This window comes from Tenrec ecaudatus, chromosome 14 (assembly GCF_050624435.1).
Source record: "Tenrec ecaudatus isolate mTenEca1 chromosome 14, mTenEca1.hap1, whole genome shotgun sequence".
Taxonomy (NCBI): Eukaryota; Metazoa; Chordata; class Mammalia; order Afrosoricida; family Tenrecidae; genus Tenrec; species Tenrec ecaudatus.
This window is the reverse complement of record NC_134543.1, coordinates 82,986,556-83,004,046: the sequence shown is the minus strand read 5'-3', so window position 1 is coordinate 83,004,046 and position 17,491 is coordinate 82,986,556. Positions and strand designations below refer to the sequence as shown.

General features: G+C 59.3%; 1 protein-coding gene across 1 annotated transcript; it reads right to left on the bottom strand.

Moving 5' to 3' along the window:
• Positions 1–3,744: 3,744 nt before the first annotated feature.
• Positions 3,745–15,848, bottom strand: ZFHX2 (zinc finger homeobox 2). The gene is made up of 10 exons (XM_075531340.1): positions 13,835–15,848; positions 13,164–13,681; positions 12,768–13,011; positions 11,627–11,704; positions 11,327–11,376; positions 9,657–9,857; positions 9,006–9,135; positions 6,842–8,830; positions 5,309–6,763; positions 3,745–5,113 (listed from the first exon to the last, which is right to left on the bottom strand). Exons 1-10 carry the CDS (start codon positions 15,846–15,848, stop codon positions 4,134–4,136), a joined length of 7,659 nt encoding a protein of 2,552 aa, XP_075387455.1. The 3' UTR covers positions 3,745–4,133.
• Positions 15,849–17,491: the final 1,643 nt, after the last annotated feature.

Sequence of the window (17,491 nt, the reverse complement as noted above, 5' to 3'; positions counted from 1 at the left end):
GCAGTCTTCATGCAGGATACTTGTATGTGGGCGTATCTGCATGTGGGCGGACCCACCCGGAAGCAGGTAGAGGAGCTGTGTCTCGGTTCCTAAGACCATCGGAAATATGTTTTCCAATGGTCTTAGGTGGCCCTGGTGAAAGGGTTGAGAAGCGCTGCTATGGGGTCCGTCTGTCTGTCTCACTCTAGCAAGAGCTCCTTTGGTATGGAAATGCCCTTTCTCAGTAACTCAGTCCTCTAGAAAGGACAGTCTCCTGGCTTGCAAGTGGTTTGCATTTCTCACCACAGCGTAGACATGCTCCCTCCAGCACCTGGCCCTTCCTCTCACACAAGTCCCAGCTTGCTGTTTTAGGATGATATCCTGTTTCCTCAAAGTTTCCTCCTGAGCCGCGGATCACACAGAAATTAAGACCTCTTTCCCCTGGGTTGGTGTCCCACAGTTAGCCACGTTTCCTGATACGGATTCCATTTTCCTCTGGATTTCTGTTTATAAGCAGGCTTTCCCTACCTACTCTTATGTAAGGATACTGATTACGTATTGGAGCATATTCCTTTTTAAAGGAGTCTAGGAAGGAGAAGGTTCTGGGAACATGCCTCCCCTGTCGGCATGCCCGTGGGCCCCGTCCTTGCTGGCATTTGTAGGTTCCATTTCTGTCGGGACCTCTGCTTAGTTCTGCTACTGCTTCTCAGTGAGCACTTGCCTGTCCTGGTGGGCACCATTACATATCCAGAGAGCTGTCTTCCCGGTGTGCATGTCCACACAGGAGTGAATGAATGAATGATGACTTAAAACCGTAGAAACCAACAGTGATAGTTTGGGGAATCTGATTAGGGCTGAAAGTTTTGAGAGTGAGTAAGGAACCAATAAGAGGAAGCAAGCCGGTGGGTGGGTGGTCTCTTATCTGGAATGGCTCTTTCTGGTCCTGTTGCAGACGCTGCCCTGTGTAACCACAAAGACTTCAGATTTTCTCTCATTCTCCCGGCAGACTTTAATTTTTGCTCTTAGTTGAGGATTAGGCATCTTGATCCATCCTCACAATGACTCTGGCTTAAGGACAGCCCATCTACTTATAACTCCTTGCAGGCCTCTCATGATCCTGACTGTAAGTAGGGTGAGCTAGAATCTGGAGACCCATGGAAACCCTACGGCTTTGCCCCAAGTCATAAAAGACCATCTTATGAGTCTTCAATTCAGGCTCACTTGAAAGCTGTGGGAGAAGCTGCTATAAAGTTGTTGATGTGCTACATTCTTGAATTGTGTTCATTACTAATTTCCAGGAGAAGCAACACTATTGAATCCTGGGGACATGGCATTCTGCTCAGGGCTGTGCCAATTGAGCCTTGTGCCCACCAGAATAGCTCACAGTGCCTCTCTCTGCTGCTGGGATGTCTGGTCCGAAGGAGGGGCTGGGGAAGGAAGGCGTCCAGCCACTGAGGACATGAGATGAAGCTCCCTCGGGAAGCATGCTGATAAATATCTAGAGCAGCAGACACCTGAAGTCACAGGTCCCCAGGTATGTACCACTGAGGACTCTGTGCCTGCCTCCCACTGTGAATGTGCCTGGTCTCGCCAGGCCAGGGATCTGGGTGTGAGGGAGGAATGTCTGGCTACATTAACCTTTGGTGAAAATAAGCATAGTTCAAACTAAAGCCAACTTATCCCTAAAATAAGCATCCCGTGCCAAGTATTTTCCAGAAAGTTGTCTTTAAAACACTTCCTCTTGTTTTGGTTGGTCTAAACTTTTTTTGTTTTCAACCTTTTACAAAGTCACATTCTCAGAAAGCACAGAGTGAAAAAGCTTCTTTCTTTGTATACATGCTGCTAAGAAAATAGTTTTATACACAGAATTCCAAGGAGGTGGGGGTGGAAAACAAGAGAAAGCTTGAGAGGCAGGAAGAAGTGGCATCAGAGGTTCAGGGGGTAGGTTTGGTTTCCCTCCTGCTGCCCACACTTGTAACCGGCCTTCCAGCCCACCTCTGCTTTGCTGTGGTTGTCGTTCTGTGCGGTGAGTGGGACTGGAAGCGAGATTCACAAAGTGGACGGAAACTAAGGGCCGAGCTGACCGCCCCCCACCCCTCTTGTGCCCACAAGCCACTGTTACAATATTAGTCACTATTTGGGGTTCCAGGTTGTTCACGGAGCAGAGTGACTGACAAACTGGAAAACCCCAGTCCCAGGGCTGCCTGCCTGAATTTGTGAGTATTAAACTTAATAGTTGGAGTGTGGAGGGGAGAGAGGATGGAAGGTGGACCCCTTAGAATGAGGGTGGGGGGTTAGGCATAGATGTACAAAAGCAATGACCAGGAGGAGACGGGACATTTCTGCGGGCTTTCCTTTGCTCCAGGAAAACACCTGCTTCTCTGTCCCACGCCACTTTAGCTGGGACTCGGGGTTGCTAAAATTACATCTTTGAATAATTTTGAGTGGGGGATGCTTTGGCTTCAGTTGGTTTCCCTGGGGTCAACACCCTGTTCAGGCCTCACTGGTGCTTCAGTCATCTCCCCTCCCACAGGGCCCTCAGCCAATGCCACCTCTCCTCCCTAAGAGCCCGGTGGATAGACTGCTCCTGCCCTGCTGTGTAGTGGAGGAGCTAGTCTGGATTTGTCAGGGATATAGGGAACTAGATGAGGAAGGAAAAGCAAGTAGGGAAGAAGGATCCAACAGGAAGTAGCAGAAATGTGAATGGGGCCACGAGGAAGGGAAGTAATGGTGGGGGCCTGGGAAAACAGTGAGAGAGGAAATGAGGTGGGGGGCACAAAGGAAGCAACCCCAAGATTCAGAAACCAAGCTGCCCCAGCCACTCGTTCCCTCTGGGGCTGCCAAGATGTTTTTGGTGATGGGGAGTTTAAGTCACGCTGGGACAGACAGGATGCTACCTGCCCTGCTAGACATTCAATCTCAGGAGCGGGGGTGGGTCTCTCCCCAGTCTCAGTGCCCTTCAGTACCAGTCTGCCTGGATGGTGCCTGGCCAGGGCAGGGCCACTGCCCACCGCCCACGAGGACCAATCACCAGACCCAAGGGGAGGAGCTAAAGGCATTTGATCTTCCAAAAAGTGAAATGGCTTAAAGAAACCCTTAAAATGGGGAGAGAGGGTGTTACACAAAACAGGGGGGAAAAAAAACACTTATTTGATGGGAGGTTGTTTTTTTCTGTATTTTTCCAAGTTTATGCTTTTCTTCAGTTCATTCCCCTGGTCTCGCCATCTCTCCGTCTTGTGCACATGGGTGCGCTCTCTCCGTTTTTTCTTTTTGGTTGTGTGTGTGTGTGTGTGTTTTAAGTTTTTTTTTTTTTTTTAAAGAACTTTGGATTTGCCGTTGGTGGGCAGCGCCAGTCCCGAGGCTGGAGCCCCGACTTGGCAGGGCTGGGACAAGAGGCGGCCCACGGCTGCTGAGAGGATCTCTGTGTTTAAAGCCTTTGAGAATAAGTTACTGCAGTTCCCAGGGTGCAGGGTGGGGTTGGCAGAAGGGTTCCAGGCTGCGGCCGCTTCCCCTGGCGTCCAGGCTGCAGGGCTCCCAGGCAGGGCGGCCGGGTGCTGGAGGAGGGTGAGCTGGGAGCACGTCTCCCCCTGCCAGCCTCGTTTGGTTAGAGTTCTGAGGGGCCCCTGCCCATCCCAGGCGCCCAGCTTGGAGTCAGCTGGGCATTTGGTGATCCAGACGAAGGACGGGGCCGGGGACTGCAGGGTTTCCTTTCCGGCCCCCTTCTTTGTCTCGGGTTCTCTTTTACCTTTTATTTTTTGGTGTTACTCGGTAGAACACGGGGTAGCGGGTGTGTGTGCGCTCACGCGTGCGCGCCTTGGAGATGTAGGGTTGCGGGGAGTCGGAGGAGACAGGACGCAGGGCGGTGGAGCCCATGGCAGATCGTGGCAGGGTGGGCAGGGCAGACGTGACAAGAGGGGCCCAGGGCTACAGCTGCAGGGATCTGGGGATAGGATTCGAGCATGTGTCGGGATAGGGAGGAGGCAGGACTCTGCTGGAGGTGGGGTGTGTGAAGCCCACTGAGGACAGGAATCAGATTCCCAGGTGGTGGGCGGGGCCTAGGGTTGGGGTGAGGGATCTGAGCTCCCACCAAACACCCCTTGGTTGAGAGAGGGCTCCGTGAGGCCCTGCCCTCGCCCGCATCTTGGCTGGTCTGTTTATAAAGCTAGAAGTGTAGAGGTAGTAGTCGTTTGGGGGTTGGAGTCCGGGTGAGGTAATCTTGCTTCCTCTTTGGCAAAAACCACAGCAGCCGAGGCGGCCGCGGCGGCATTGGTGACGGTGATGGGTGGGCCCCCAGGGGGAGGGGCCGCCTTGCGCCTGTGGGCTGAGGAGCGCAGGTGGGAGGCCAGGGCTTCACGCCCACTCAGCAGCACCTCACACGCCAGGCAGTGGTAGGTGCAGATGGGCACCCGCAGCGGAGGGGGTACGGAGCCCCCAGAGCCCCGCCCGAAGAAGCAGAAGGACCTCTGGTGGGCAGTGGCTGGGGCCTCCCCGTCAAATGCCATCTTGCACTGGCGGCACAGGTAGCGGTGGGTCACATCCACAGTGGAGATGCCCGTGCTGCCTGCCAGCAGCTCATCGGCCTCCCCAGGCTCCCCCTCCCCAGGGGCTGGCGGTTCCAGTGGCTTTGGAGGCGCTGTGGCGGTGGGCTCAGGTGCCTGGGGGGGTGGCTGGAGGAGGGCATTGGGGAGCAGCCCAATGAGGGTCTGAGGTATCACGGGGTTCATGGGAAATAGCCCCTTCTTCATGCCATAGAGCTGCTGGAAGTAGGCCCCCTGTAAGTGGGGGCCAAAGACAGCTGGTGGTGCTGCTCCCCCTGCAGGAGGCAGTGGGAAGGGCAGGAATTGGCCCCCCAGCAGAGCTGGGACAGTGGCCTTCAATGCTTTGAGGTTCTTGAGGGCATCAGTGGAGGAGTGGGGGGCTGTGACTGGCTTTGGCTCACCAGAGACCTTGTCTCCTGAGGGCTCAGCCGGAGGGCCTGGGGCGGGGTCAGTGGTGCCTGCTGTGGAGGTGTTGGTCTGGTCAGGCACAGGTCTCTGAGGTAAGGGTGGGCGGCCCGTGCCAGTAGTCTGGGCCACTGTGGTGGCAGGCAGGACTGAAGTGGCGAGGCCCAGGAGGCCCGAGGCGGCGGAAGGGCCTAGGAAAGGGAAAAGACGTGCGATGAAGGGTTAGCCCTCTCCTGCCCCCTCATTCTTTCTGCTGATGGCCACCTGCATACACATACTCCCCACCCCGGCCCCCCTTCCCCACCACCACTGGAGGAGACTGCAGATGGAAAATCATGAGGAGGGCATGCCCCTGAAGGCCAGCTCCTCCCGACCTCCCGGCTTACCTGAATTGAAAGGAGCCAAGCTGCCCAGTGGGGACTGGGTCAGAGCTGGGCCGGACAAGAGGACGGGGCCCAGGCGTGGCAGGGCTGGGGCAGTGCCGAGGGGCAAAGCAGCAGGTGTGGTGGTTGTCGGGGCCTTGGTTGCTGGGGGTGCCTCAGGTGCAGGGGCCAAGTCGTAGCACTTGCTTTCGCTCTTCAGCTGTGCTCGGACTGCCTCCTTAAGTTTGGCCAGGTGCTGCCGGGAAAAGAGATGGCCGCGGCAGGAGACATAGAAGTCGTATTTGACATCACAGTAGGGGCAGTCGGTGCGCTGAGCTCCCAAGGGGCCCTCACTGCTGCCTCCAGAGCCCCCGACTGTTGCCCCCTGCAGTTTGGCCTTCTTCTCCTTGGCGCGAGCATTCTGGAACCAGACCTGGATGACTCTCTTGGGCAGCCCGATTTCCTCCCCCAACACCTCGCACTCTTGCATGGTGGGTGTGCGGTAGGCTTCGTAGCAAGCCTTCATGATCTTCAGCTGCAAGCTGCTCATCTGGGTCCTGTAGCGCCGCTGCCCCATTCCATCTGGAACCCCAAGCCCACCCCCTGCTCCCCCACCGATGCCTCCAGCTCCAGGGGACTCGGGCTCAGCCAGGCTAGAAGCAGATGAATCGCTCAGATCCCCTGCAGATGGGCTGCAAGCCCCACTCTCCGGGGAAGCTTTCAGCAGTTCCTCTGGGCCCTCATCTTCACTGGGGGGAGGCCCAGGGGGCAGTGGTAGAGGTGGTTCTGGAGCTGGGGTCGTGGCCTCCTTCCCTGGTGGCAGGAAAGGCAGAGCCCCAGCAGCAGAGGTGGCTGGGGAGTAGGGGAAAGCAGGCACCTCCCTCTTGGTGGCCTCCCTCCCCACCCCTTCATCTATCTTGCCCAATAAGAGATTGAACTTGGGGAAGGGTGCCGGAGTGGGTGGGACAGAGGGTTTGACTGATTGGCTGGGCACCCCCCCAGGGGTGCTTCGAAACTGGCCCTTTCTTTCCCGGGCCCTGGTATTCTGGAACCAGACCTGCACCACTCGCTTTTTGAGCCCCACCTCCTCTGAGATGCAGTCGAGCATCTTGCGCGTTGGGTTGGAGTCCTGCATGTACCAGCGGTACAGGATCTCCAGCTGCTCTGGCAGAATGGTGGTGCGAAGACGCTTGTCCCTGGGGGGCTCTCCCTCCCCTCCACCCCCGACCTCACTGCCTGTAGGGGACAGGCTGCCATCCTCGTGCTTTCGTTTGAGGGGTGGCCCTGCCACTGGCGGAGTGCTTGCCACCAGGGGATTCCGTTCCCCAAACACCAGCAAGGGCAGATCTAAGAGGTGCGGGGGAGCACTGGGCTGCACAGAAGGCAGGAAATGTAGCCTTCGGTGACTGGCCAGGAGGTCCTGGCTGGGGAAAGACGTGGGACACTGGTCACAGGTGTAGGTTGGGGTTGGAGCTGGAGCTGGGGCTGGGGCTGGGGCTGGGGCTGGAGCTGGGGCTGGAGCTGGGGGTGGGGCTGGAGCTTGGGCTGGGGAGGAAGAAGCCTTCTTTTCAGCCTCTCTGCCTTCTGGCTGTGCTCCCTCTGCTTGGCTCAGCTCCTCCCTGTCTGGAGGTTCTGGTGAGGAACCCTCAGGCCCTGCTGGGGGTTCCAGGCCCTGTTCCTCCTCTGCTGCTGCTTCTTCCATCTCCTCTTCCTCCTCTTCCCCTCTCTCTGCCTCCTCTTCCGTGGGCTGGTCATCGTAGCATTTCTCCAGGTGTTGCACCAGCTCAAAGACACAGGAGAAGGCTGCGTGGCAGCGCTTGCAGCCAGAGCCTGCCCCGGCTCCTCCTCCAGCTGGCACGGGCCCTCCCTCGCTGGCATTTTTCCGGGCTTTCTGGCGAGCATTCTGGAACCACACTACCACCACGCGGCTAGCTAGACCCAGGAGACTCGCCAGCCTCTCCACCTCCCCGTCTTTGGGGTAGGCACTGGTCTCAAAGAAGGACTGCAGGGCCTGGGTCTGGAACTCGGTGAACTTGGTTCTGGAGAAGCGGCGGCCAGCAGGCGCCAAGGGGGGAAAGTGCCCTCTGGAGCTCTCGTCCTCCTCCGGGGGCCAGTGTCCTCCTGCCCGGCTTCGCTCCTCCGTGGGGCGAGCCGCCCCTGCCTCAGGCTCTGGGACCAAGAAGGGTGGGCCCAGTTGGGGAGCAGGTGAGTCCAGAGGCCCATCAGCTTTGGGGGGCTCTGCAGGGGGCGGATAGAGGCTGTCGTAGCTCTTCCGAAATTGAGCAGCATAGCGGCTCAGGGCCTCAAAGGGCAGAAAGCGGCGGTGGACGTGCTCCTCGTGGGTCTTGAGGATCAGCATGTTGGAGAAGAGTTTCCCGCAGGCCCCGCAGGCCAGCTTGTCCCCACCCCCCAGGGCTTCGGGAGGGGGTGGGGTTGGGGGTGGAGGCGCAGCCTGTTTCCCTTCATTGTACTGGATCACCAGCTCAAAGCCAAAGTTTTCTAGAAGAGCTTTGGCGGCAGTACGGGCTGCCTCACTGGGTGTTGGGTGGGGTGGTGAGGAGGGTCCTGCCTCATTCCCCTCTTCGGTCATGGTCACGGGGGGCCGCTCCCACTCCTGCTCTGCCAGCTCAGCCTTAGCGGGTGGAGGCGGCGGTGGAGGCGTGGCAGCCGGCAGGGACAGCATGGGGGCCACCTTGAGGTCATGCAGGTAGAAGGGCAGGAGGAGCTGCTGCTGCTGCTGGAGCTTAAGCAGTGACTCAGGGACGAGTGGGAAGGGGGGCAGGACTGGAGGGGAGAAGAGTGGGGCTGGGAACCGGGGGAGGTCTAAGGGCGGGGGTGGCGGGGACAGGAAGGGCAGCCCAGACATGAAGCCACTGGTGTCGGGCCCTTTCTTCTCAGCGCCCACCTCCCCCTCGGCCTCGCCCTCCTTGGGCTCGTCTTGGCTGCGTTCTGGCCCCTCAGCCTTGGCATCCGTCTTGGTGCCCCTGGAGCGAGTCTGATGCAGGACTGAGCGCATGTGGATCTCCAGCGTGGAGCTCTGGTTGTAGGAGACTCGGCAGACTGTGCATTTAAAGGGTTTGTCGGTGGCCACGGTGGTGGTGGTGGGGGCCCCCCCTTCTCCCCGGGCGGGGGCAGCAGGGTCGATGGCAGCCTTCTTCATCTTGTGAAGGTGGGAGACAGAATTGTAATGCACCAGGAGGATGTTCTTCTGGGTGAAGGACTCCTTGCACACCGTGCACTTATACGGCCGGGCAGGGTCCAGGAACTTGTCCAGGGCGAAGTTGGTGGTCTTCCGATAGGTCAGAGGGTGGCGAGAGTCAGCTGGAACTGGCTCTGCAGGGCGGGTTTCCCCAGCTGACCCTTCGTCTTCGGCCACGATGGATGGAGGGGCCATTTCTTCAGCTTGGGCATCAAGCCGGTGGACTGGTGATGGGGCTGGAGAAGGGGGTTGGTCAGGGCTTTCCATGGGCTTGTCCAGGGCCTCGGCTGAGGGCAGAGGAGGCTCAGGAGGAGGATCTGGGCTGGCATCTGGGGTCAGGCTAGGGCCTTCTGGGGAAGAAAGGGGTACAATGATAAGGGAGCTTTCTATTTGGACTACCTCCTCCGCCCCCACCCCATTATCCGGGGCCACCAGCCCTTGCCTTGAGGACCTTCACACCTCCTTAGGTCGCAGAGCTCAGTTCTCTATCCTGTCCGATGAAGGGTGCTGGCCCCTCCTTACCTGATGACGCCTGCTCTCTGCCAGGTGTGGGCTCCGGCTCGGGAACTGGGGGGTCTGGGCCTTCCTGCACAGGGCATGGACTGGACGCAGGCAGCACTTTGGTCATAAAGGTCATCTCTACCGTTGTGGCCTGTTTGGGAGAAATACCAGTGACTCCATGCCACCATCCCTCACCCTCCGTCTGGCTGTTCCTGACCCCTTGGGCTGGGTGTCTCTCTGTACCTTGCTGGGGACCAGCACTTTCCAGTACCCTGCCTTCTTGCCAACAAACCTCCCTCCAATTTCTGCTTCTCCCTGCAGACGTGCCCTCTGTTATCGGGCTCCCTTCCCCAGAACAAATGCCGTCCTTTCTTGAGCCCCTGGCCCTCAAGATCCCAGGCAGAGGGTGGTTCCCAGGTCTGGCCCTCTGCTGAACAAGTCTTCTCAGGACTTACTGGAAACAGAAGAAATGCTTCGTTTCCCTGTGAGTCGACACAACTGGACAAGAGGGTTTCTGAGCTTCCCTCCACCTTCCACTCCGTGAAGTGCTGCTTTCTGGATCAACATGCCGTCCCCCTGGCCCCCAGGACACCCACTTGACTGGCCACCCCGGCCCCTTCCCCCAGCTGTGAAGGCGCCTCAGTGTATGGGCCTCCTCCAGCCAGTACTCACCACAAGCAGCAGCTTCTCAACACACTCGGGCACTACGTTGTGAAGGTGGCTCAGGTGGAAGTGCAGGGCGGGCCGGCCCACTAGCTGCTCCTGGCACAGTGGGCATCTGTACTTGGGCTGCACTGCATGCTGGGAGAGTGTATGAGCCCTGACCTGCTCTGACTCTGGGCTCATGAAACTGCAATACGGACAGCAGTAGACCTGGGGGCACAGAAGGCCAGGGGACGAGGTATCAGAGAGGATGGGACCCACCACCGCACACTCCCCTTTAGCTTCTTGAAAGTACCACTATCCCCTCACCCCAGCTTAGGAAGGTCAAGTCCCACAGGATGGTATCAGAGCAGATCCAGCCGTCATGCGCATGTCCTGAAGGCAACCCTTTTTTTTTGGGGGGGGGGCATCCCTAGCCTGCTGCTCACTTTCCTTCTCCATCGATTCCATCCTCGACCTGTTCCTTGGCCTTCCTCTCCTTGTCTCTGCTGCTCTACCAGTCTGTTGTGTGTCTGCCGCCAGCCTGACCTGTTTTCCTTCTTACCCACCCCCATTGTGCCCATGTCTCACCAGACAATGGTTCTGCCTCCTCGGGCTACTTTCTGGACCCAGAGCTTCCTTGTCCCTGCCCCTCGGCCTGGCAAAGTCCCTTGCCTGACACGGGCTCCCGAAGAGGCCCCACCTGCCTACCCAGAAGCCCTCTCTCTCTCGCCGAGCCTCAGCAGCTCGCTCTGTCCATTGACAGGGCGTTTGGAAAATGCAAACCAGGGCCCCAGCTCCCCCAGGGGCCTGCACGCGGACACTGCTCTGCCCTCTCCCTCCCTTTGCCCCACACCTTCACACCGGGCGGGAGGTTCTGCCCTGGCTACCCAGCTGTTGCCACCACAGTAAGGCAGGTGACCATGGCATTCCTACATCTTGTGCCATTGGTTTAGGCCTGAGTGTCTCCCTAAGGCTGTCCTGGGGGGGTGAGGGGGTGGTGGTGGTGTGTGTGTGTGTGTGTGTGTGTGTGTTAGGGACTAACCCTGGCACAGGCATACAGGCTTGGTCTGTTGAGAGAATCCAGTGAAATCAGAGGCAGGCCCAGGGCACGCTGTGATGACAGAGACCTTTCAGAGCTGCATCTGTCCACAGGACACCAGCTCAAAGCCAGAATCTGGAATCATGGTTCCAGGTCTGAGGCCGGAGACCTAGCCGTTAGATTTGTGGGGCTTGCTCTCTAGGTGAGGCACTGGGCTCGGCGCCTTTATCTCCTGGAACTCCCCACAGAAGGAGGGAGGAGGGGGCCGGCCATTCCAGCCAGGCTCAGAGCCACTTGGCCAGTGGCTCATTTGTCCTTGCACTTCTGGGGGAAAGAGAGCCACACAGCAGCCTTCACTTTCCTTTTCTCTCCTCTGTCTCCCTTCAAGCTGTCTTACTCTTGACCCACTGTCTGTCGTCTCCTTCCCCTCACACTCCTCCCATCCTTCCGTGCCATCTTCTCTGTGAGCCACTGGGCAGTGCTCTGCCGAGGAAGCAGATCCTAGGGCACTCACGCTTGAAGGTGGCCTCCTGACATATGAAGCCTGCGTTTCCACCTGAAACGTGCCCAGCGCTGCGCTGGGTAGAGTGTCTGTCTATGAACATGAGCATCTCTAAAGGCAGACCCCCCAGCCCTGCCCAGTTGTCCCAGTTCTGACCGTGGTCTGGTTGGCACCCTTCTCTGCCTTGTTCTCTGCCTCTTCAGAAGCTGAGGGGAAAAGGAGAGGAGATCAGGAGACTCAGGGACAGCGTTTCCTCTTCCGTCCCCCAGCCCTCCCGGGGCCCTGATCGTGGCACAGAGCTCGCAGGGTCAGGGCTGGGCTCTGGAGCACTGGCTGGGCACATGGAATTGGGCAGGGTCCTATTATGTCACAGAAGGTACAATGGTTAGGAGGTGGGTGGGAATAGGGGTGGGTACAGTACGAGACAAAGGGAGATGGGCCAGGGGAGAAACTCACCCAATTGTTGCTCTGTCTTGTTCTGGGTGTCTTTCTCAGCGGTGGGTGGCTCAGCTAAGGGGGTGACAGAAGCCTTCCCTGTGGAGGGGTGGAGGTGGAGAGTCAGAGGGTAAAGCAGTAGGGAAAGGGGCATAGGACAAAGGGAAGGGGCTAAGCAGCCGGTCAGTGAGGAGATCAGGACAGAGAGATGGAAAGCTCCAGGCAGGGGAGGGTGTTAAGACCCCAAGAAGCAGCACACAGACAGGAGGTGAGGCATGGCAGTGCTAGAGCGGGTAGGACTAGGAGACTCTTAGGTGAGTGGAGACCCACATGTGTGGAGACGAGGCCCCAGAGCTGGAGTGGGTGGAGTGCTGAGTAAAGGAAGCCCAGGGTGGGAGCAGGCGGCTGCAGGACTGGCTAGGAGAGGAGATTACCCCTCCTAAGAATTGACAGATGTGTAGGAATTTATTTTCGGTGGCAGCCTAATTAAAGTGTTAAAGTTCCTTAACTCTATTCAGCCCTGCGCCAGGATCGTTAGCTATTGATCTGGGCCCCTCCGGCACTTAACTCCAGCCAGCATATTGGCAATTCAATTAGCACCCGTCAATGCCGCCTGCTCCTCCTTCCTCTGCTAGTGCTGGCACCCTGGCCTACCCCTGGCCTCGACAAAACCCCTTCCCCTGCCCTCTGGATCAGTGGCCACCTGGCTGGCTGTTCTTAGCCTCTGCTGGCACAACCTCAGCTGCCTAAGGGGAACCCTACGCCCAGCTTGAGGGCTGGAGACCCCCCAGGAGAGGAAAGGCCTGGGAAGTGCGTTGGGGCCTCTCCCCATCACTGCTGCCTTTGGACACACGCCTGCAGCTCCCAGCGCCTTCTACCTTGCCCTGGCCTGCATGAAACGGTGTCTCTCTTTCTCCTTCCTGTTGACCAGCTCTCACCTGCCCACGCCTCCACAGCCCACTCCTTTCTCCCTGCCTCCCGGCTCCCTGCCATCCACTCAGCAAGGGCCCTGGTCCTACTACTGGGCAGCCCTCCCCGATCGGCAGCCCCACAGTCCCTGAAATCCAGTGCCCTCTTCCTCCATACTGATGCCACACAGCCTTTCTCGACAGCCCGCACTGGTCCAGCCCCACCTTTCCCGTGACCCCTTCCCCTTCCTCACCAGTCGCCGGAAGCTGCCTGTGGCTGAAGCTCAGGATGTTCTGAAGCCCAGAGAGCCCGTCTTCAGGGGCCGGTGGCCCATTCTGTAGCAGCTGAAGCCGCCTCTGGGCCTGGGCATCTCGGTGAGCGGGGGCCCGCAGGTGCTGCAGCACAGCCCAGCGGGAGGGGGTCTCCCAGGCACACAGCAGGCAGTGATAGAGCCCCAGCTCGGGCCCTGCTTCTGTGCCCTCAATCTCCAGCAGAAACTAGAAGCAGGGGAGAGAGGGGCGCCGGTCCAGAGGGGCACCGCAGACCACGGGCAGGCACCTTTGTCTTCCCCAAGGGGGCTGACTAGCACCCCCCCTCCGCCTGCCCCACCCACCTCCTGGGGCACACCTCACTGCTCCCCACCCCCCACCTTATAGATCTGGCTGTTTTCTTCGTGGGCTGCCCCCCGTGCATGCAGCTGCATCTTCTCCTTGCTGTTGGACTCGAAGTCGCAGATGTTGCAGCGCAGGTGCAGTGGGGAGATGGAGCTGTAGGGCGCTCCGTCTCCCAGGGCCAGCGGCGAGGGGGTGCCCACGGCCCCGCCCCCCTCCCGCATGTGGGCCGCCAGCTGGTACTTCTGGGCGTGCTTGTCTGTCTTGAGGTGGAGCTGGAAGTTGGCCTTGAGCTGGGTGCCATAGCAGCAGAGTTTGCAGCGGTGGGTGTCCCCAGCCACCTCCTTCCACTCGGCCTCCGGGAGGCTGCGGCCCACGCTGCAGTGGTAGAACAGCAGCTCAAGGCTGTCGGTGCTGAAGGCCTGGCATACCAGGCAGCGGAACGCCTTCAGGCTCGGGCTCTCGGCTGGCGCTGGCGAGGTGGGCAGGCCGTCAGGCGAGGAGCCCAGGAGCTGACTGGGAGGCAGGTGGGCGTCTGGGGAGAGGCTGCCAGGGGCTGAGGGGCAGAGAGAGAGACTGGTGACCTGAGGGAGAAATGGGGCAGGGTGGGCTTGCTCTGGGAAGGTGGGCGGTGGGCCGTTGGAAGAGTAGGAAACGGACGACAGACACCCTGGGGGTGCAGGGGAAAGCAGGGCGCAGGGTGGCTTACCGGGCGTGGGGAACCTGCGGGCAGGTGCTCCAAGGTGGTGGAAGCCGTTGAGCAGCAGCTGGGCCTCCAGGGGCTTCTCCGGCCTCAGCCCGGGGCCTGGCAGGGGAGCCTGAGGCTGCCCCAGGGCCTGCTGCCCGAAGTATTGGAAGAGCTCAGGAGGGCTGGTGGGGGCGGGCCCCGGTGGGGCAGGGGGGCCTGGGCCCACGAGCCCGGGCGGCAGGCCCAGCGGCAGACCCTGGTGCAGCAGCAGGACGTTCTGCATGTGCTTCTCCGAGGTCATGTGGATGCGGAGGTTGCGGGAAATGCTGGTCTCGTAGCTGCACACCTTGCACTGCCAGGAAGATTTGGCCTTGGGCTCTTTGTCCCCCGCGGAAGCGGGGAGCGCGGCCTCGGGGGGACTTCCCTGGCCCCCGGGCCCGGCCTGGAAGCCCTGCAGGTTGGCCAGGTGCTTGTCGGACTGCATGTGGATGCTGAGGTTGCCCTTGGTGGTGGTAGAGTAGTTGCAGACGTCGCAGCGGTAGGGCTTGTAGCCGCAGTTGTAGCTCTCGCCCCGGGCCAGGCGGGGATGGGCCCCCCCCGCGCTGCAGTAGCTGCAGTGACTGTTGCTCTCGGGGTGCTTCTCCCGCATGTGCACGTCCAGGGTCTGCTGGTACTTATAGTGCCAGTTGCACTTGGGACACTTGAGTGTCTTGCAGGAGTTGCGGGAGTGGAGCAGGGACATGTGGCTGGACAGGCTGAGGCCCTGGAAGGCTGCAGGCGCTGGGCTGTAGTCGTCCGCCAGGCGGTAGGGCTGTGGTGGGTCACTGGGGTCTTCAGGCGAGCCCGCAGGGGTGGGGAGGGTGGGGCCCTCCTTGGAGATGGGTGAGCTTTGGTTGAGTGGTGGGCAGAGTCCTCCATCCTCTTCTTGCCCCTCAGGGAACCAGTCTGGCCCCACCTCACCTGCCGCCGTTGGCAATTCTTTGGCTTGGGTTGGGCTGGGGCCCCAGGTAATTGGGGCTGTGGGTGGAGAGTGGGGGCTGAGGGCCATGACTTCCTTTGGGAGCAGGACACGGGCCTGGGCTTCTGCCCCCAGGGAGCTGTCCTTGGTCTGGGCTACATCTGCCTCCAGGTTCACGGTGCCACCCCTGTCCAGGGGGGTCTCTAGCAGTGGGCAGGTAGGGGGGTTTGGTTCCAGAAAGCTTATGAGGGCCATGCTGCCCTCGCCCCCCACTCGGAGCAGGGCTGGGCAAGTGGGCAGGCCCTGGTGCTGCGCGGGAGTGAGTGTTGCCCCGTGTGACTGAGCATGGCCCACAAAGGCCTGGGGCCTGCTGAAGCCCAGGCGGCACAGCAGGCAGAGCCAGAAGGGGGCCCTGCCACCCGCCCCCTTGCTTCTCACGAGGCCATCTTTGGGATCTCCGGGCGGGTTTGGAGCCAGCTGGTAGCTCCAGAAGGCTCCATCCCTGCCCTCACAGGCAGCCGGAGGCGGCGCTGAGGTATCATGGGACAGGATTTGGTCAGAAGAGCTAAAGCCTTGGATTGGGTCAAAGCCATGCTGGACGTGAAGGGCAGTGAGGTGGGTGAGGAGGGGCAGGCTGGGCTCTGCCTTGGTGCCTGCCTTGCCCCAGGGAAAGCCCTTTGGTGAAAGGGGGTCGCTGATACCGGCCTGGGCCAGCTTGGCCACCAGGTAGGCCTCCCCATCGGCTGTGAAGAAGAGGTGGTTGCTTAGGTCCACAGGAGGGAGCCCTTCTCCCTCCTCCTCCTTCTTGTCTTCTGCCCCGAGATCCTTTGGTGGGAAGACACCACAGCCAGGCTCCTGTTGGGGGTCCCCAGTCTCCTTTGGTGGGACGGGGCCACAGCCCGACTCCAGGGGCTGCCCCCCTGGCTCCGAGGGCCTCATGCTCTCAGAGGTGGAGGGGGCAGCAGGGGGCTCTTTGGTGACAGGCTCCGAGGGGGTGTGGGTGAAGGAGCTGCCCAGGGCATCGTGCCCAGGGGAAAGGGTGGTACCCACAGCTGAGGGTGAGCTAAGGGTGGCCATGGTAGACGGAGGAGCACTGAAGGTTCATTTCAGCGTGACAGGCAGCACCCTGCAGGGAGACAAGGGGAGAGCCAGGTGAGCCTACAGGGGAGACGCCATCAGGCCCTTAAGCTGTCTGGACACTGGAGCCCGTGTTTCCACCCACCCCTTCCCCTCTCCCCAAGCTCCGATTCCCACTCATCCACTTGACAGCCTCATTTAGTGTCTCGCTTAACGTGTCCCAAGTCAGATCGCTTTCTCCCCGGGACCTGGTCCTCCTTTCTTAGCTAAAACACCAGGGTACTTTTTCTTTTGCCCTCACCCCATATCGAATTCCATAACAATGCCTACAATATGTGTTCACCCCACTTCTCTGCAGCTCTACAAGTAACCCCCGATCCAAACCATGATGGTCTCTTCCCTGAAGTAATGCAACACGTTCCAAACGACAATCTAGTCCCCTTCTGCCCCGCAGACAGGATGCTCTTTTAATTAAGTCTCAAAATTGCCAAACCCATACAGAGCAGATCAGAGTAACGGAATGCATCTGTCTCCATCCACCAGCTGCAGCCAGTCCCCACCCTTGGCCGGTCTTGTTTCTCTTTGTCCTCCCCCACCTTCCCTATAGGGTTTGGAGCAAATTTCAGGCATCATAGAGAATCAGCTTTTGGAAGTGTCAATGGCACTAGGTCATGCTAGAGACCCATCAGTGATGTCTCACTCACTGCATTAGGAACACAATCCTAACTCCTTCCCGTGAGCTACAGGGGGCCCACTGCCCCACACCTGCCCACCTGAGTGCACCTGCTACTCCCCAGCCCATGGGCCTCTCATGTCCTCCAACCCCCATCTCAGGCTTTGACCAAGCTGGCTTCCCCCGCCCCCCTAGATCTCTGCAAGCGTGGCTCCTGGTCATTCAGATCGCTGCTGCTCCACTCCTTTCCTCTCCCCTGAGAGCCAAACGGCTGGTGGAAGGTAAGACGCAGTGGGCTCGATGTACTGCTCCGGCACTGAGCACTGCCACGCGCTCAACGGCCACACCTCAAGACCCTAGGTCTCCTGGCGGGGAGAGGCAACTCCCCCAAGTCAAGGTCTTCCGGCCACAACTCATTCTGACTGGCACACCGAGACTCCGCGCTGCTCTCGGATACCTTCTAGATCCAGCTCGTCACCAGCAATGTGGGCTAGGTGGGGGCTTCCCGGGCTAGGTGACAGACAACAGCTCCTGTGTGACTAGCCTCCTCTTCCCCAAACAGATGAAAACAATAAGAGGACAGTATTGCTAAAAGCTTCACTGATTATTGTTAGTAATACTAGTAACTACTAATATTACTAGCTCAATTATGTATGGTTTGGAAGCAAATTTCAGGCATTCTAGAGCATCATCTTTAGGAAGCGCAGCTCAGGTGTAAGATGGGCTAAGTGGTTTATGTCGATGGTCTCATTTGATCTTACAGCATCTGCATTTGATAGACGGAGAACCAGAGAGGTTGAATAAGATGCAGTGCAGGGACCACAGAGCCCACAGGGTGGAGCTAGAAGTGGATTGGCTGGGGATTGTCCCTCAGACCCAGGACAGGCAATACGAGCCTCCACAGGACTAGCCACTGGGATTCCTGGGCTACCCATGCTGCCCCCAGCCTTCCCCTCTTGATTCTGGTCCT